This window comes from Vicugna pacos, chromosome 12 (assembly GCF_048564905.1).
Source record: "Vicugna pacos chromosome 12, VicPac4, whole genome shotgun sequence".
NCBI classification, from domain to species: domain Eukaryota; kingdom Metazoa; phylum Chordata; class Mammalia; order Artiodactyla; family Camelidae; genus Vicugna; species Vicugna pacos.
In genome coordinates, this window is record NC_132998.1 from 16,283,119 (window position 1) to 16,304,019 (window position 20,901).

Genomic DNA, 20,901 nt, shown 5'->3' on the forward strand with positions numbered 1-20,901 from the left:
ATTTAAAAGCTGGGAAATATTCTAATTCTAGATAATAAAGGTGGCATGATATATAATTTAAGGAAATTGAGCCAGGCATTTGGATAGAAAGGTATCTATTCATGCAATTCTAAAACCTTAATGTTTGAAATCTCTTGGTCCTCGGAAAGGTTATTGGAAATAATCTCTATGAATTTTATTATAGGGCTATAGTTAAAGCTCTCATAATTGTGTGCTTGTATAATACAGGACAAAGAACTATGAAATATTACTTTTTTAAAAATAAAACAAAGAACATTCTATTTTAGTAGTTGAAATAAGTGATTTTGGTCTAATCTCAACTACATATGCCAAAGGCAAATTTTTTTTTCAAAATTACAGTTATATTACTATTATATTATCTAGAATAATACATATCATTTGGAATACGGAGAGTTCCAAAGTAAAAAGCAAATTTTTTTTTGCTTTGATGATTTACATCACAGTGAATTAATGGCTCAATTAATATAAGGCTATTAAAATGTATACTTAATTTGGGGCTTAAATAATATTGATGTCAGAGCCTGGGTAATAAGTAGTCCCGTGATAGGGATTTTTGATGGCTGAACTAACTTGTATGCGTTTCACTTCCTACTCATCTTCATTTCAATGCTGGGGCTGGGTTTTTTTTTTTTTTCTCATAGGCAGTGTATTTATTCCTTACATTTACATTTTTGCTGAACGCTGAGGTAGAATTCTAAAGTTAACTAATACTCCCGTGCACTTGGGCAGGCTGCTTAAGCACCCTAAATCAACCTTGACTCATTTTTAAACCAGTAATAAGGGTACTGCTTCAGCCTCTCTTGCAGGGGAGCTGGGAAAATCAGACGATTCAGTGCTTTCCAAGCTGTCAAGTTACACACAGTTAAATGATGTGTTATATTGATCGTACATTTAAAAGTCTGTATGCACTTACACATATCATAAAGGCGAGTTTGTCTTATTTAGTAGAAGTGTGATACTTTCTTTACAGAAAGAGCAAACATACCAAGAAATTCAGATACTCCCCCAGCAGTTTGCAGGTGTAACTTTATGCCTGCAAGTGAGGATACGGGTGTTAACTGCACCTAATTCCCAAAGCTTCAGCTCCAGAAACCTGCAGATCGGGATTCATGGAGCAATAGTTACACACCCTTTCCTGTCACCCTTCCTGTGCTACAAGACAGAGTTACGTGGCATATTTAGTTCATGAGAATAATTCCCCAAATATTAACCACTGAGACAGTATACAGCTGGCTCTGGGATCTGCTTCTGAGAATTAATCTCTCTCTTTGCCTCTCCTCTTGTATTCTTTTCTACTGTCTACTGCTGGTGGGCCTTCTGTCTAAATCCTTTTGCGTTCAAGGTCTGGGGATGTGTACACTAGATATGTATTTCAAGACGGATAGACAATATTTCAAAATATGAGCTATTCTTTAATAAGTAATTTGTGTTTGTATTTGAAAGAACTACCGTGCAATAACAGAGATGAAGGTGCCATGTGCAACACAGTGTCTTTGAGAAATCTCTCTTTGAGTAACAAAAATGTATCCTCGTTTCAGAACATGATGAGTGTATCACAAATCAGCACAACTGTGATGAAAATGCTTTATGCTTCAATACTGTTGGAGGACACAACTGTGTTTGCAAGCCAGGCTACACTGGGAATGGAACTACGTGCAAAGGTAGGAGATTTCAGTGCCTGCACCTCTTCCGTTAGGGAAAACGCAGTCCGTCCCTCCCTCTCTCCACCCCTTCTCGTCGCTGTTACCTACCTTCTGGGCACCGTCACAGCCACTGAGAACTTTGTGTATGGTTCACAGTCTTCCTCTTGGGTTTCATCCGTGTTGAAGTGGCCAGACTGTTCAACAGCTTTGATTTAATGTTCCGTGACCTCAACCACAATGGTTTCCACCTCTATTCCTCTCTAGCAGACCATAGCCATAATCACATCCTGGGCACTTTTGTAGAGAACTGCTCCACCTTTGAAATCTGAACTTTAACTGTTTATTGTCTAGCCTCAAGTCCCTCCGTTTCCACTCTGCCCAGTCTGTTCTCCCCACAGTTCTCAATCTGTAATCTCTCTGACCTTTCCGTCCAGTTTACCAGTCTCCTCCCGAGTTCCGACGTTTCTTTTTGAGCCCAAGCATTGCAGCTGTATTCTTTTTAGCAGCACTAACAACAATCAAGTAGTAGTTTGTTCTGCTGCCGCAGTCCGCTGTGGAATATCTGTTTGGGGTCAGTCTGAGAGTTTATCTTCCCCACTCTCTCTTGAGCTGTTAAGTACTAATTAACTGGGAATATTGTTTTGCTGCATGTTACTGTTTTACTGTTTCCCACTTTCCCTAGTTTGTCAGTATCAGTCAATAATTCTGAGATTTTCATTTCCATCAGTGGATATTCCAAGGGTAGTTCACCACCGTTCATTAATTCCCTCTTCCCCCCATGCCCTCCTTTTCCTTTGTCAGATGAGCTTACCTCCTACTTCACAAGGAAAAGAGAGGGTCTATTTTAGAAACCCCACCAACTTCCATAGGAGACAGTCCATATTCCATATTATGTCACATAAGTTTATTTACAATTTGTCCAACATAGGCATTTTAAGCTTCAAAATTGCCCATTCCTCAAAAACGCTGTGTTCATTATCCTGGAGTTTACTACTATTAATTTTCTTTGACACCATGCATATGGGAAGTAGGAAATAACAAGAAATGATTGTTAATCCAGTGGCCCATGAGCATGGGCCTAAGACCTGAACTACAATAATAAATTGGATGCAAATATAGGTGGGCCAGAGATTATGATGGTTTGTCAAAGTCTACGGAAATCTGTAAGTTAGCGCGTTGTAAAGTAATCTGCTCATTTGAGGGTCTAAATCCTACAAAGATTTCCTCAGAAACTAGGGCAGTCTTGAGAAAAGCTAGACTTTTAAAGTCCATAGTATAGTGTAAGAGAACCCTTAGGACTTCCCCAAAGCATCGAGATTTCAGAGAGCTAAGATTTCTTCTGGGAGCCCAACAACTTCTCACTCTTACTCGTATTTGACTCTCACTCCCAATCAAGGTGAAGAATAAGGTATATAGCATAAAGAACTCTTGAGGTCATGAACAGATGCAGACAGCTAATTCTTATCTTTGAAGGAAGGAGAACTTTCAAAGATCTATAAATTTCTTCTGGAAGTTAGGACTGCAGGTTGCCTGCGTAAAGACTCCTTTCCCGTGTGCATCTCTGCTGGGAATGTCCAAAGCTGAGAGATGAGTAATTTAGATGTAGGATCTGGATCATTGAGTCCTGTCCTCTGTCAGCAGGCAGCAACCTTACAGATTACCCCGAGGAAGACACACACATGGTCTGGTGGACGTACCCTTTCTTTTTATGAGGTTTAAATTCTCAATCTCTTTGCAAATCCTTGGTGGCTAAGGTATTCTTTTCACCTAAAATGAAGACAGATTAGGACCCAGAACCAAAAAAACCAAATGGCCGCTTTGGGCCCCTTCCTTTAACACACTAGCAGAATCCCAGATTTCTACAGTTGGCCACTCTGATAAAGTACATCCTGACTAAGTAGAGGAAGCACATGGCAGAAAACTAGAGGAAAGCTTTTGCCCCAGTGCCTGAAACAAGCTGGTCTAGTCCGTCCATGACGAACCCTGCCAGGCTGAGGAACAGTCCTGAGCCTTTCAGAGCCAAGGAATGAGCTGAAGTGGAAATAGAAGCTTCTAAGGGCACTTCCTCAATCTCACCCATCTTGACTTTCTCACCTGTTTTGAAGGCAGCTCCTGCAATGGCTCAGAGCTTGGCTCCTTTTTCTACTCGTAGAAGCACTTTCTCACTCACAAACCCACTCTAACACAACAGGCAATGCAATGCCTTTGCCCTCGACCTTGGATCCTGACCTGTCCTTGGCAGAGGAATGCAAGGCTCTTCCTGAAGAGTCTTTAGCAAATTCTCATTATTGGCTCATTCATCGTGGGACTGATTTAGAACTTTCTGAAGAATGGGCATTTCTCTAGTGTTTTGATACTTTGGACAGCGTGTAGCATGATCAGAGCCTCAGAGGGTTCAATCCTTTCTTAAAAACTTTGTTATCTCATTCTCTAGATCATGGTTTATTCCTTAAGAAAACTGTCTAGGCTAGCTATCATTTTTTTAAGTTTCATTTGAAGCCAGTTTGTTACAATGAGATGCAATACTAATTCAAATGCTCTTCCTGGTGTGTAAGGTTACTGTTTTTTGTTAAAAGAAAGTTCAGTATTTTCTTTTACAGGTGAAAATATTTAACATTGGAAAGAATAATGTTCTATACATTGTGTTGAAGCTTCTTACCTATCTGGAAGTATTCTATGAAAATGAAACTTTAATAGCACTTAGCGTTTGATGTCTCCATCTCCAAGGCCATAAAGAAAAGCGGTTTGGAGTATCTTGAGCGACTCACTTCTAAAGTGCTAAAATCGTGTGTCTGAATTATTTCAGCGTTTTGCAAAGATGGCTGTAGAAACGGAGGAGCTTGCATTGCTGCTAACGTGTGCGCCTGCCCGCAAGGCTTCACCGGACCCAGCTGCGAAACCGGTAAGGATGTTGTTCCATCTTCTAGAAAGTGAATTTTTATGCCAACGTATAAAGTAACCCACAAGGAAAGTAACGTTTCAGGTTTCAAATGGGCTCTCGAGGGATGGAGCTATTAACACAGAAGTGCTAGGAGAGGGGAGGTGGGCCGTTTCAGTGACGCCTGATCACTGGGCGTTCCCCCATGGTCTCTCTAAGGAGGTTCTGCAGCTTATTGAACTTTTTCAGGAAAATATGTGGGATTGCCTGAGATTTTACCACTTTCTCATTCATTTTACTCATTGGGAGCCCATTTTCCCTGGAACCTGTATGACCACAGTAAAGCACAGAGGTCACGCTTATGGCCAGCTCACTTCCTAGGACACACGCCTTCCTGCATCTGCATCGGAGATTTTTTCCTTGTCCATTTACTATTCATTGTTATTTGTTTACAAAATATTTAAATTAAGGTTTTCTGTTCCTTAATTATCCCCATCCAAGTCCATTCAGAACTTACTCTTTCTGCTAGATACTAAAACTAGGAAGTTTTTAAAATATTTAAAAAATATATATATAGGTCTTTATATAGCTTATGACCCAAAGTAAGATGTTTTGTCAGTTGAAAAGACACCTTGAGAATGTAAAAAGCGCATTAAATATTAGCTCTTAATTAAAATCGTATCAGTAATAGTTTTGGTTGCTTTGAGTTAGGTGGGTTCTAATAGCAGACAACCTCCCCAAATATGATTATTGTCCCTAAGAGAAAGCTGCTGCCACCAGTGATGGGTGGTCGCCAGGTCGCATTGCTTACCGTAAATCTCAGTGTGGTAAATGCATGAACGTCGTCTCCATCCTACCTGCAGGGTCATCTGGTTTAATAAAAGCACTGACTGATCAGAATGGGAGACAGAAAATGCTCTGGTCCCTTTGGGAGGTGACAGTTTTTCTGCATAGGTGCTGCCACCGTGCACAGAAGGATGCTCACAGAAGGGCCTGCATCACTGCATCATTTCTTTCTACAAGTAACTCTAAGTGGTGCTTTTCAAACTTCAGTCACTAATTGGTTACAAAGGCTCTAATAGAAAATGCCCCGTGGCTATCTTTGATAGGTGAGACTCTTTCTTACGGAGATCATTTCCTTAATCAGGAATTCTAAAACTCGTGCATGTGAATCACCCATAGAGCTTGTTAACTTGTTTAAAAAAAATACGGATTGCTGATAATTAACCATCATAAGATTTACTAGATCAAAATCAGGTATTTCCAATGCAGTGGTCCTACAATGTTTCTATCTTGTGATCTCCGCTGATAAACCCACACACATCCAAGTACACCGTGACCCTCCTATGTATGAACATCTATGGTGACCGTGTTTCCTGATTGTATTTTGTGCTGCTTTTGGTGCAAAGTCTGGATGCTGAAATTATGACTTTTTCAGGGCATTTTAGTGGTGTGGAATTTTGAAATAAAGGCCGTCCCAGAAAATCTGGGATGAATAATGGCTATGCCCAATCCTGCATATCATTCTTCCACCACAGAAAAATCGTACAATGAGATTGTGGAAGTCCGGGATGACATAAGATTAATCTGAGCAATGTAAAATTTAAAACTGGAGCTAAAAATAACCCAACGGAATATTTAGCTTTCTCTGTTTAATTATCCTTGAACTTTCAGTCTGTGAGAAGACAGTCCCACACTTGCTCTAAGTAGCTGTCTATAAAAGCCAAGGGCTTTGAGAAGGACAGGTGTGGATTTAAAATCTAGTTCAACCGTTCCCTTGTTATGTCACCCTGAGCAAGGTGCGTAACTTCTGTGTCTTTTACTCTGTGCATCACCTTACTCTCCACAGGTCTCCTTCTAGATAGGTATTGTCTTCATGTACAAACAAAAATAGCGGTTTCATAGTGATTAAATTTTTTCTAAAGTCATAGGGTTAGCAGCCGAATACTAAGGTCTTTCTTCTCCCAAACTGAGACTTTTTAATCTAAATCAGTGCTCTTCAAAGATTCTTCTTAAGTCACTCTAATGACAGAGAGAGGAGAATGCCTTCATCCAGGGAGGTCCTGAAATGGTCTCCTACAAGGATAAATAAAATTTCTTCTAAACATCAAGTTTTAGCCTACAAATTCATTTATTTCGATTCCATATATAAATACTTAACTTACTTACCAATAAGTAGAGTTGTTGCTCCAAGACAATGGGCTGTAATTTATTTTTGCCTTCTAGCATCTCTTGACCCAAGACTGTGTTTCACTGTTTGAGCAACAGGGCATTCCTGCCTCCTATCTGAGAGAATGTAATAGCAGTAGTGGCCTCAAAGCATCTCTCCCAATTGCTGCTCCAGGTTAGACCCCAACTCCTCGCCTCCCAACACCACCACTTTTGTTGATATAGATATAAATGGAAGATGTGCCTTTTTAAAAAATACCTTCAGATGAAAAGAGGCTCGTGTGAAATAATTTATTCACTCATTTAGTCAATAGACGTTTAGTTACAATCTGTAATATGCTGAGCACGGATCTAGAAACAGGATATAGCAGTGAGCAAAACTGGGGCCCTGCCTGCATGGAAATTATGGTGTAGGAGGTTTGAGGGACTTTAAACAGGAAAATAAACACATAAGATATTGTCAGGTAACAATAGTGCTATAAAGAAAATTAAAGCAGATAGTATAAAATTATTTAACCCGTGGACTGTGTTACATATGATGGATATTATTATTATCACTGATATTTACTTTATTGATACGGGTAATTAGCATGAGCTTCTATATCACGTCCCAAGATTTCAGTGGTTAATGTAAAAGGCATATTGCTCACTCCCATCTCAGTTTGATACATCAAATCGGGATTGGGGTGTCTCAAGCTAGGGATCCTGGCTGTTGGCATTTTGTGAAGAAGCCACGCTCAGTCCCTGACCTCTGGATCCACCAGAGGAGAGGCTCACAGAGAAGGCATGGAAAACGCACACCCAGCGTTACCGCCTCGGGGCAGAGCGACATGTCCCTTCTCCTCACATACCACTGGTAAGAACGAACCACGTGCATTCGAGGGGCTTAGAAAACGTGGCTGAGCTGACAGTTCAGGAAGGTGAAACTGCTGTGGTCAGCATCCAGCCGGTCTTTTGCCATATCCGCTGTCTGTCATTGCTGCTACTTTTTACTCAAAGCAATCGAATTGTTTTCCACATTCCTCTGATCTAGTCGGGGCAAGGAGCTCTGAGTTACTTCCTTTTCCCACCCCTGTCTTCTTTTCACCCCTGGCAGGGAGTCTTCCCTTGGAATTCCTGGACCCCTGTGGGTCTATGGATGGACTTCAGGGGTCTATGGATTCTCTGAATATCTGTGCATGCACATGTTTTTCTGCAGTGAGAACTGGGCTCTTAAAGATCTCTTAAGAGTTCTATCATTTCCAAATAGATAAGAACTACTAGAGAGTCTCCCGTCGTTGATCAAGAGAACCAACTGCTATTTCATTCTCTGGACGATGATCCAGACTCAAACACCCGATGCTCCTTTGGGAAGCTTGAAGCCAGAGACCCCCAAACTGAACTCGTCACCTCCCCCGTGACCTTGCGCATGCTACACGTGCGCTCTGCCCCTGAGCGGTCCCCGCCCCCGCCCCCAGTCAGCTCCTCGTGGTTCTCTTCACTGGGCTCCCTTTCTTTCCATTCTGGTTACAGCTATAGTTGTTCAGGGCTCAGGGCTCTCTCTCTCCAACTTAGTCTCCACAGACGATCAGAGCACGAATCTGATCACATCAGCTCACATGGAAAAAACCTCAGTGTCTCCCATTGCCCTCGGGATCAAGATCACGTTTCTTAACATGACATTCAAGACTTGACCCCTTCTAATCTACCCAGTTTTCAACTTCTTGTCTCTGTCTCCTCACTTCATTTCCACGCCAGGCGTTGCATTTCATGGGGGTAAAAGGTAGAACTTGCTCACTTTTGAATCTTTGAGACATAATATAAGGCCTGCCCCTTAATAGGTGCTCCACAAATATTTGTTGAATGAATAAACAAAGGTGTATGTACAGGAGGAGGAAAAAGATGATGTGGTTGCTTCCATGTTTGCTGGGCAACTTTGAATATTAGTTGAAAGGTTTTCAGGGTCCTCTGGTCCTGTAGTCTCACGTGGCAGATGAGGTAATTAAGGCACCGAGAGGTGAAGTCACTTATATATGGTGTTTAATTGTAGAGACAGATCTGCAATTTAGAACTCAAGTCTTCCGATCCTTAACAGGCTTAGGAATTCATCCTCCTGCCATCACTTGCGAGGTCTGTGCTTTTTACTGTGCCCACCCCTTCAACCACCAGATAGTCCTGGTGTCTCTAACAGTGAAGACTGGGTCAGTGCTTCTCTCCCAAGGCAGGGAGAGCACCAGGATTGCCAAGATTTCCTGAGTACCGGAATGGCCTAAATTTGGCCTTGCTGGACTTGCCTGCTGCCTGAGAGCTTAGAAAGGAGATGAATTCCTGGCCCCAGTGGCCATCTGTTGAGCCCTCACAATGGAATCTCTGAGGATGAAGTAATAGGATTTACGCTTGTTTTTGAAAGACAGTCTTAATGTGCATGAACTTTACCAACCCCGGTTACTTTAGTTGAGGTCTCCTCCGAACCGCCTCCCCCTAATTTACTTAGTCTCTTTCTGCATCATGTGTGTCTTAGTGAAATGGCTGAATCCACTTACCAACTTCACAGAAGGGCTATGTGCATGTTTTGTACCGAGTAAAATTAATTTTTCATGGCCTTCTTTTCTAGCCACTGTGTCTGGCCACCCACCTGTGCAGCATAACTTCATTCTAAAAATTAAACATCCTAGTATTCCATCACATGTTTAACTTGGATTTAGCACGGTGATTATTTCTTGGATAACTCAATAAAGCGTGTTAGAAATGTACATGCTACAGTTTAAGGGTTCTATCACTGCCTTGCTGTGTTTACCGCACAATCGCTAACCCTCAGCAAACATGTGTCTGAGGGCCTAATTAATATGCAAAGCTGTCTTCTTATACTAAAAGTAAATCTTTCAGGCATGATTTACAGTATAACTGAAAGATTTCAGAGTCCTCTATAAGTAACTGCTGACTTAAATCAAATTAAAATGCTTATAACTGGGAAAAAGTTGATATCAAACGGTAAAGCTAAAAAAATATGCTGCACTATCAAAGAAAAGAAAATCAGACATTTTGGTGGTAAATGGCTTTGTGTGTGTGTGTGTGTGTGTGTATAAAATAATGGGTTTCTTGACCACAGATCAAAATGCGAGATGAGATTTTCCATGAGTAATTAAATGAATATAAATTTAAGTTGCATTCCTAAGTGTTTTTGTAATTTTTTGGTATCTGTAGTTTCACAAAGATGAAATGAAGCTTGAGGCGTATGTGAATGTTGCTTTACCTCCAAGGTAACTTCAAATTACTTGAGATTGGTTGATTTGTAAAGGTTTATATTATTACTGCTATAGTATAGGTGGAAAAATCTTTCAGTTTGTTTGTAGTAACAAAGTTATTTTGCTAGCAGTTCGGGTATGCATAGTGAGCATTTATTGTTAATGTCAAATTGTACTAAATTTCCTGATTTGGTTAAACTAGCACATTTTTCATCATTAAAATAATATATTGATTAATTTCATGATCATGTAGTTTTTTTCTAAAAGGCATATTTTTCAGAAGTTTACATCATTTTATATCCTTTTACACAGAAAGACTGAAAAAATTCAGAAGCAAAGGAAAAATTTCAGAACATTTCTGACCATAGCGTACTTTGCTTTACCAAAATGACTCATAGTGAAATTCTGTTACCAAAATGTATATCTTTCTGTGGGACATGAGGAGAATTTGAGTAAAAATGCTGAGCTCACATAGTTAAAAAAGAAAGAAAAACTTTAGATACCTTTGCTTTACCAACAACGGTGATCTTTTTTTCAGTGTTAGTTTGAATTCATTTTACTCTAGCTAAACAAATAACAAACTTCACACACAAAAGCCATTAGATAAACTTTGTTGTAATGAAAACACGGGATGAAGGAAGCTCAGCTTCTCATCCTTCTGAGTGTCTACTAAAGTCACTTTTCCAGACCTGAATTTCTCAAGGGAAGAGACAAGACACGGAGCAGATCATTGTCTAGCTTTTGTAATGTGGGAACAGACCCAAGGAGGGAGCTGTTAATTTGCCCCAGGTGGGGCCTCCAGTCATTTTTACTGAGACCCATTTGATCTTCAAACTTGGTCTTTAATGATAAAAGTGAATGACTTACATTTGATGAATGAATGTGTATTGATGAACTTTGGATGAATTAGGAGTTTAGATCCCAATGTTACTTTTTCCTGTTACCAAATTAAAAACAAACAAAAACTCTCGCCAAAGGCTTTTTGACTGCACCTGCGTATGAGTGAACTTGAGTACTTAAGACTTTTATGTTGGTGATCCTCTTTTAAATAACTCTTAACCTCTTTTAAATAACCCTTTCCTTGCTTAATGTTATTGCCAATCCCTTGTTCCCCTTGAAACATTCCACATAGTGGGCAGAACGCAAAAATTGGAGTCAGCGATGTCGGTATGAGTCCTAGCTGTACTGTTGGCCTTTTCTATGTTATTTCATTTTTGTATGCCTTAATTTTTATGTATCTAAGATGAAGATAATAATACCTACCTCGTGGATTTGTTCTGGAGATTAAATGATGGAAGCAAGGTGCACAACACAATGTCTTAGATGCGGTTAGTATTCAATAAATGACATTTGATGCAATTATATTGTGCATTTTAAGTAACACTTTATATACAGAACTGTTTGAAGCTTTTAAATGGCCTTAAATTAGCTGGATATACCCTGAGATGTTATAAAATAAGAGTTAAGAATAAGAAATGACTAGTTTTCTTGGTTTATAAATCAGCTTTAAGTATAATTTTCCTATACTTTATTGGTTTTAAATGTTCAATTTAGGAATTTGCATTCTTTACACTTACTTAGAACTTCTTTTTTTTAGTTCTAATGCAAATCTTAAAAAATTAATGTTTTATGGAAATTTAGGTTTTTGTATTATTCAAAAATTAGTTGAAAGGTCTCAGTGTTAAATCTCAAAGTCATTCTTCCAAGTCCTCCAGGTTAATTGGAAAAAAATCTTTCTCTTTCCATGTATCAGTCATGTATAATAGATAACAGCTCTGATGGGGAAGTTTTTCAGACTCTTTTATTTTAAGGCCCACCTAATTAACACTGGAAATGAGGACATATCATGGAGTTAACGTAAGGGAAGAAAAATAGGTTTCACTCTGTTAGAAGGCAGGTCTCCAAAAAAAAAAAAAAACCACGTGGTTTGGGATTTTGGAAAAGATCTTCACTTTTACTTTAAAAATACTGATATTTTTTTCAATGGATCACCTTTGAATAGAACTTATATTATATATCCCTAAGTTCCTAATATCCTTATCACCTCATTTTTTACTCAAAACAAACCAAATAAAAGTCACTTTTTAGATTTTTCTTTGATACTATTCTAAAATTAATTAACTGAGTATTTCATTAATATTTTGAATAAGCAATATATGTACATGGTATAAAATTTAAAAGGACAACGAGCATATAGTGAATATTAGATTTCCTTTATATCTCTTCCCTAATCATTGCTTTTTCCCGCTTAACAACATGTCTTGAAAAATCACACTATTGATACATTTTCATTAGACGGAGTCATTCAGATCGGAAAGCCAGTGTTATAGAAGCCTGCTACCACTCAAAGAGTAGACTTTAAATTTTTAATTCTGGGGTTGCTAATAAGAATGCACATGTTGGGTACAAGATTTCTTTTTTCCCCCTTGGGCACCCCCATCCTTTGGTTGGGAGTGTTCTACAACTTTCTCGTTCATAACTTCTAATATGTTTTACATACATAAGCTGATGAACATCTATTCATTAGAAATATGATAGGGGAAGGTACAAACTGGGTATCCTGGAAAGACTTTAAAAAGTGGTAGATAGAGGTGAACAGCTACCTGGCACTCAGTTTTCTCTAATTCACAATATGTCTAGGACACATTTTATTTATAGTCACATTATTTTTGCTTCTTGCATTCAATTTCTTTCTTCTGTGTTTTGTTTCTTTCTTCCTGAAGGACCTACTTTAGAACGCTCTTAGAATGAGTCTGTTAGAAAATATGGCTTAAGTACCCAAGTTCCGTCATACGCAGGTGCGGTCAAAAAGCCTTTGGCGAGAGTTTTTGTTTGTTTTTAATTTGGTAACAGGAAGGAGTATTGGTCTGAAATGGGCTTGGCGCGATTTTCCCTCTTAGGTGAGTTAGGGGTGGAATTCCAGGTTGCTTCCTTGGAGCGCTGTGAGGTAGGCATTCCACCGATTTTCCCAACTCTGAGATTTGTGTTAAGAAGTCTGCATTCCGTTCACCTGTAGTTCACTTGAAAATACATTTTTGTTCTGATGACTTTGAAGACCTCCCTTTCCCAGTCTGTGGCTTCAGTACTGGCATTGATATTTTTATTTATCTTGTTTGGGGCTCTTTTAGATTATTGAATCTGAGGAGTCATCTTTTTCATCTGTTTTGGAAAACACTCAGACTGTGTCCTGGAATATTGCTTCTCTCTCACTCTCCTCTTTCCTCTGGACTCCCCATATGTTGGCCCTTGTCGTTCTATGCTTCTTCAACTTTCTTTAGTATTTTCCATCTCTTTATCTCTCAGTACTGTGGCCTTTGTGATTTCTTCATATCTATCCCCTAGTCTGCATCAGTTATCTCCTCTTCTCAGCTTTGTCTAATCCTTTGTAGGCCTGTCCACTGAAATTTTTTTAGTTCCATAACTATCTTTTTCATTTCTAGGAGTTCTAGTTTTCAAATTTTGGCTCTTTTCCCTTATGTTCTTATTCATTTCTTATAGTTTTGGCTCCTTCTTTTATATCTTTAAACATACTTATATTACATTATAACCTTTATCACATTGCTGTATTGTCTGAAGTTCAAGGGCATCTCAATCTGCCTTTTACCTTTTTTGCTGACTCTTGCTCATGATGCAGTGTTGTTTCATGTGTTTTGTTTGTTTGTTTGGTTGGTTGGTTGGTTGGGTTTTTTTTTTATGTCTGACCTTACTTTCATTGAAGCTTTGCCTGTGAAACCTCAGGCCTCTTCCCTCCAGAAGAATTTTGCATTTGCTTCTGCAGGTATACTAGGAGTATTATGATCAATATTTGTGTTAATTTCTTTGCCTAGTGGTATACCACCCAGGTGGTATAAACTTAAACTTCAAAACTCTATAAGGGCAAACACTTTTTTCTCCTTGCCGAAGTACAGGCAAAACAGTGCCTCCTGCTGACCTCCTGTGCTGGCGAATGTTTTATTTGAGTGTGTGTGTGTGTGTGTGTGTGTGTGTGTGTGTGTGTGTTCCTATCCTGCACTTAAACTGAAGGGCAGCTCTTCAAGGATCTTGTGGTCACCACGTGGACCATAAAATCCGAATCTGCTGTTTGGCTTCTTCTTGTGCCATAGAGGAATTTCCAGTTTTAAAAAACGAGCTCACTTGTGAATTTAATATTATTTTTAAACCACGTGTTTGCAGAAAGAAAATGTTAATGTTCTGTGGTTCTCAGGATGACTGGAATCGGAAAGAAAGTCACTCCTTTAAACATAAGTATGATTTTATCGATGACTTAGTGACTCCTGCAAACTATGAACTGTGGTTGCTAACAAATCTGCTCATGGTGGCAGAATAAAAACGGGGCAGAACATAGGAAGGAACAATGATAATATGAACAATTTAACCCAGTTTAGTAGAAGGGGGAGCTGGGATGTGGCCACTGCTTTCTCTCCACTCAATCTCTGATGCTCCCAAAGAGAGTCTGTCCTTCTCTCTGGAGGGTTCTCATCTGTGGCTAGTTTCCATTTCTTTCTTCGTGTAAGCTTTCTGAAACAAGCCACGAGGGCTTAGGCACAACAAACCCATAGCAGTCAGTTTTATCCAGCTGACAGGTGGCTTCCTTCGGACTTCTGCTGCTTTTCGAGAGAATAAAATATATTATAGGTAATTTTTTTTTAGATCGAAACTAAGGCCAGAGTTAAATATCAAATATATGGGGATAGAGTCGAGTTAAAGAAGGTGACTCATATTTGCTAATGACATAGCTAATATGGCAAAAGACAGAACCAAGATTCAAAGCTACTCAGGTTGTGGGCATGAGGGGATCAAAATCACACTCTGGCATTTAACAAACTTTTAAAAACACCTCCTGTAGTTGTCCTACTTTCAGCTTTCAAATAAGGACATGCTACTGCTACTAGTGTTTCATTCTTAGATTCTTAATTCTGATCGCTTACATCTTGGGCCCACATTCATTGTGCACTTTGCCCTCCCCTCCGACTTTCTTCTTTCCTCTAGTTGTCCTTTCTCTCCTCCCCCTGTTTCCTCTTTCCTCCTGCTGGAGTACAGGTTCCTTGAGAATAGAAGTGAAACCTACGATTTGAGGTTTCTCACAGGGCTTGGCATCATGCTTTGCATATGGTAGGCATTCAATGAACATTAATAAAATATAAATACCTTTTTACATTTGGGTTAGAAAAAATAATTGCACAGGACAAAGGAAACCAAATTTAACAGTTTCGTGCTTTACTTGACTGCTGATCCAAGTTAAATATGAGCTAAAGTATAAAGGGCTAGCTCTGAAAGAAAATACATACTTAGTCTGTGTTAATAGAAACAGTATGCAAAATAATATAAGTAATAGTCTCCCTGAATTCTGTATTACTTATTCCATGGTGAAATATTACATTCACTTTGGCCAACAAATTTTGAGAAGTTACTGGCAACTGGGAGTGTGATTGGGAAATAGTTACTGGGAGGCGTGTGAAAGCTTTGGCAGATATAAGAGGATGGTTGAATAAACCCTAGATGTTAACCAAGAAATGAGAAAAAGAAAAGAAAATTGAACAGTAGTATGCAAACTACCCTCAAGGACATGGAGAGCTGAACTAGTGCGTGAATTTGGGGGATTATGTGTGGCTCTAGTGTGCAAAACTAGTCGATTTACCAGGAGACGAGTTTGAGCTCCAAATAAGAAACAAACTGATCATCGTGGGATGACCCAGCCTCCACGTTCAAGCAGAGCTGAGATGCCCAAGTGGTAGAAGCTCGCAGGCCCCGGAGGATTTCCGCACCCGGTCTGGTTGGCCTTGGCCTGTTGGGGTGACCTAGGACTCTGCTCATTACAGTTTCTCATAGCAGTAGTTACTTCCATCTGCCTGGCTAAGGGCACTTTCTGCAATAATAAAGAGGCAGTGTAGCATGATGGTTAAGAGTTAAAGATGGGCTTGGAAGATGGTTCTCTGGGTATGCATCCAGCCTCTGCCACTAACCACCTGTGTGGACTGGGGCAAGCTACTGAGTTTTCATATGTCTCTGTTTCCTTGTTTTAAGTAATAATCCTTATTTTATTGCATTGTTGAGAAGATTACCTTGGTTGATACATACCGATGGCTGCAGCATTGGCTCAGTGCATGTTAGTTATTATGATGACCTGACCCCTGATCCCTACAGAAGCCCTCTAGAGTAGTTAATATTACCAGACGAGGAAACTGCAGTTCAAAAAGGTAAAGTAATTTTCCTCTGGACTGTACAGCCAGTAAAGTGGGGAAATAAGGAATCAGGCTGATGAATTAAAGCAACCTGTGCTCTTTCTGCTCTGGTATTTGGCCTCCACTGCACCGTAAAGATGATTAAATGCCTTTGAAAATGGCAGCAAACTTTGTGGAATATAAGTGCCAAATTACCTAAATTAAATATTTATGGAGTTCCTGGGCGCACGCCGCACAACGTGACATGTGTGAAGATGTGGAAAGTAAAATGCAGTGTTTTTCCTCTTGGGAGTTTATATCTCTGTCGAATGCACAGGGGAGCATTTTATCTAAATGACAGGGAAAGAACAGGTGGAAACAAAAATAATAGTAATACCTTTTAAGTGATTGCTAACTACTGTTCCTGTCTGATATGGGAACCCCAGAAGAAATTGCTCTCAAGAAGAGTGAAGCTGTAACCCAGCGGTTGTAATTTTCAGGGGAAGACTTCCTGATAAACTCCTACTGCTGGGGCCTGGAAGGCAAGCAAACAGCTGATTAAATGTGTGAAAAGTAGACTGTAAAGTGTTAGATGGGTTTTTATTGCCAATTTTCTCAGTATTCAGCCTGAAGGTAATTATAAGGCTGAATAAGAGTGAACTTCGACTTCTTGTTTAATCAAAAGCCTTAACAAAACAAGTTAAAGGAATTCTCTGATATTCTTAGTCTTTTAAGATGTGGAACTCTTTCTTCTTCTTAGATGAGCTGTGTTTTCGTTTGCCTTGAGAAGCCTTTCAAATATAAATCACTCACTCAAGCATGTTTTTATTTCCCCCTTTGAATTTTAAAAGGCTCAACTCCAGTCTTAAAATGAACGTTACCCTTTTCTTTTTTATAGAAAGCTGAGTATATTGGTGCTACTTCTTATTGTTCTCTTTAAAAATGTTTGATTCAAGGAAAATAAAACCAGCTAACTACAACTATTTGTGTTTCTCTTTTCTTGAAAATCAGTCAGTCTAATAAGACTCTGTAAACATGACAACTTATTATTCATTACGCTCTTTCTAGTTTTGCCCATTTATAACAGAGAAATCAATTAAAATACAGAGACCTGGAAACAGTCCTGAATAGACAAGAATCAAAATTAAGTTTCATATTAGAGGATGCCAAAACCTTTACTCAGTGACTGATGGGAAGGGGGCTTTACTCGTAAGTCACAAAACTTAATTACAAACCAAAAGGTGCTGAATCTCTGTTACACAGATAATTTTTCACCCTACGCTGAGTGAGGCAAGATTTAGTGTCTAAAATCAATTAGATTAGAATCAATCAACTAATGTTAGCTTATGTTGGAACAGAATGAGGAGAAGTATTAGAGTTTGTTGACATTATTAATAAATATTCATACCATATTATCTGAGATCAAATCTTTATCTTCAAGTTTACCTTGAAAGGCAGACGAAAAGGAGACGTGTGTTGCACACTTGTACTCATTTACCGTAGACCTCACCCCACTACTGGAATGACTCGGAAATCAAAGATAACTTCTTAATCACTATTTCCAAAGGGTTCACATCTCTTGATCTTTCTGCAGCCATACTCTTTCTAGCAACCCCCTTTTTCTTTGGTTTCCTTGACATGACATTTTCTTCAGGCTGTTGTATTGCAACAACTTTCTGTTGGGGGTGTTTTGACTCACATTCTAAGGGGAAAGGATAGAGAAGTAAGTGAGTCGCCCCAGGTGCCAGAGCTATCCAATTGAAGAGCTTGGCGTTAAACACAGGGTGGCAGAAACCCAAAGCCCGTCTGGAAGGGCTGTGCTGTTCCCCGCTTGGCAGCTCCTACACACGTGGGCTCTTACTGCTCTCCCTTCTCTCTGTCTGTCTGCCTTGGTTGGCAGTGTTTTTCCTCTTCTCATTTCCTGCCTGTGGAGATTAAATTACGGACTTGATCTCCTTCTTACTACTGTCTCCCATGTGGAGCTCATCTGCTCTCAGGTCTTGAGAAGGATCACCTCCGCAGCTTAACTCCCACATCCCAAGGGGCCGCTATCGGGTTCTACTTGGACATTTTGCACGGTACCCTGCTCCCCTTGTGCTGCCTGGATGCTGAGTGTTTTCCTTCCTCCATGTTGGAATCGCCTTGGCCCAACCAACCACCCATCTCCTTTCATGTCCTTCATTCTGCTCAAAGTAAGGCCAGTACAAATAATGTATAGCCAGATTTTAAGCAAAGATTTGAAGCTAAAAGGCTGAGGACTAAGTAAGAAAAAAGCAAAAATCCAAAACCAAAAGGAAATAGCGATCCCATTCTTTGACTATTTCTTGCCACAGAGTCAGAGGCAGATTTTCCACCAAGCCTATGAAGCTTAAGCTTCTGCTCTACTTATCTGACCTTGTTTCCTTCTCTCAAGGCCTTGCGGGGAGCCCTAGCAAGGTGCTCACCTGGTCATATACTTTTGTGCAATTAGCGATAGTTATGTATTCTGATATCTCTTTTTCCTGAAAGGGCCTTCAAAATAATAAAAGCTTCTGGTTCCACAAATTCACTCCTGCAGAGTTAATTCTTCCCAGGCAGGAGCTCTTCTACCCTTAAGTCCTGGCATCATTCTTCTGTTCTCTCTGTAGACTCACTCTCCTTTTCCTGGGACCCTTAGCCTCTCTTTGTAGCTTTCAATTCAAGCCCTTTAAATTTCTCTCTCTCCCTCTCCCTCTCTCTCTCTCTCCGTCTCCCTCTGCCACACTCCCCCCCCCCCCCATCTCTCCACTCTCTCTCCTCTCTCTTATGCTCTGGGCAGCAGGGGAAGAAACAGCATTTTTCATACCCAAAGAATCATCAAGGTATTTTCATCAACTAAGACTTTCCCCTCTATTATGACATGTACCATTTCTCTTATTATGCAAAAACAATTTCAATCCTTATTTTGGACTGCCTTGTAAAATTTCCTGATACATCAGCTGGTCGTTATTGAAAACGTAGCATATGCCCAACATGGTGCTAATCACTTTACATTTTTTAACTCAACTTTAATCATAAAATTCAATCCACTTAATACCTTCAGCAGGGTATTGTGTATTACTTCTGTGGTTATGTCCCTTAAATGATGAACCTGGGCTGCGCTGTGGAAATGTATACGCGTGTCATCAGGGACTTGAAGATACAGTGTGCCGTCTTTCCTGCTGGGTGATGCTGCTCTAACACGAAGGGGTCTGTTAGCGGAAAGCAGGTATCCTTAGATGGTCGGGGGAGCCGCTAGAGGCCTAGTTAATGACTTACTGGTAATAGTTCTCACCTGATTCTGATGAATTTGGCTTGTATATGTACAAAAAGGATAAGGCAGTGCTTACTTATAGATTGTATTGGGATGAATATATCTGAAGCTGTGAGTTCTGAGTTGAACAGGCGTGAATGTGACTCAGTGAAGGGTGTATGACGGGAGGGAGGAAGGGGCAGCGCCTCAGACGGAATGGGTATAAGAAAGAAGTGAGGCTGAAAGCGGACACCCATCATCTGAGTAACAGGCGAGGTGTGTAGTAGCGGGTTGGAGCGAGTTGGCGATTTCCAGCACAGGAACGGGTCTGTGCAAAGTTTCTGTGAGGAGGACTTCAACAGGCATTCTGGTGAAGAAATTTTCATTTCCTTTTATTGTTACCAAATCAAGAATAGTCCTTAACAGTAACCTTAACAGATGTGCTCTTTCAGCAAGCATTGCTTAAAACTAGCACTTCTTTGGACTTGAAAAGACTGCCTGGAGCAAAATTGTTTCATCTTTCTCTTTGAATTTAAATGCCATAAATGGAGTATTTTGGCATCCAGCGGTTCTTTTTTCATTGAACTGACTGAGAGGAATGAGTGCAGCTCAGAAAAAGGGTTAACCAGGGACCCCTTAGGGTGGTTATGAGTATTAAGTGAGCTAATTCATGTAGAGCACTTAGCACAATGCTTGGCATATGCTCAGTGCTAAATAAATCTTAAATAGTACTACTAAAGTTAACTGAACAAAAGCATACAGACAGAAAGTTGATTAGCTGCTACCAGAGAATGAGGGGAGGGGGAAATGGAGAGTCATTGCATAAAGGATACAGAGTTTCTGTTTGGGGTGATGAAACTTTCTGGAAATAAATAGTGGTGATGTTTCTACATTGTGGATTTAATTAATGCCACTGAATTGTATATTTAAAGTGATTAAAATGGAAATTTTTGTGTCATGTAACATCTACACAATAAAACAAACAAACAAACAAAAAGAAAATTTAGTAAATGATGACTGTCACTTAGGCTCAGATTCTTTTGGTTCTGCCTGATGCCAGGAAATACACACATTACATAATTTCCAATCTAACACACTGATTTGTTTCATTGGCACCTCTGGTGTCCTGTAATCCAAAGGGGAAGATCCCCAAGGTTGAGTACCCTCCAAGATGTCCCTGAAGGGGGCTTGGAGCTCATCTTGGCAGTCTTAGGGCCCCTTGGGCACAGGGTCAGGAGAAAACCACTTGCATTGACAGATGCCCGCAGCTTGAGCAGGGGAACGTGGCATGGGAGCCTTTTCCTGATGCCTCATGATGCCCCAGAGAGGAGGGGCAAGGCTTGAAGGGACAAACTCGGTCGTGGTGCTTATCAGTCAGCACCAGATGTGCTGGCTCTTTTACTTTCCAGTGCATCTAGGTCCAGCAGTCAACGCATGCCTTGCACATTGAAACCGGCTCTTAACAGCATCCTACAAAATGTGGATCATTTTAGATCCAGAAGGTTCTTTAGCACTATTTAGCACTAGACAGGTGACCATCTGGGGGCTCATGATG

General features: G+C 40.0%; 1 protein-coding gene across 8 annotated transcripts in view; it reads left to right on the top strand.

Moving 5' to 3' along the window:
* Positions 1-20,901, top strand: part of NELL2 (neural EGFL like 2) — a 342,904-nt gene that overhangs the window by 256,502 nt on the left and 65,501 nt on the right. For all 8 annotated transcript variants that reach the window (XM_072972950.1, XM_072972947.1, XM_072972949.1 and 5 more), the window contains 2 exons: positions 1,560-1,682; positions 4,471-4,566. In XM_072972950.1, the coding sequence (XP_072829051.1) occupies positions 1,560-1,682; positions 4,471-4,566 (219 nt within the window). The remainder of the gene's footprint in view (positions 1-1,559; positions 1,683-4,470; positions 4,567-20,901) is intronic.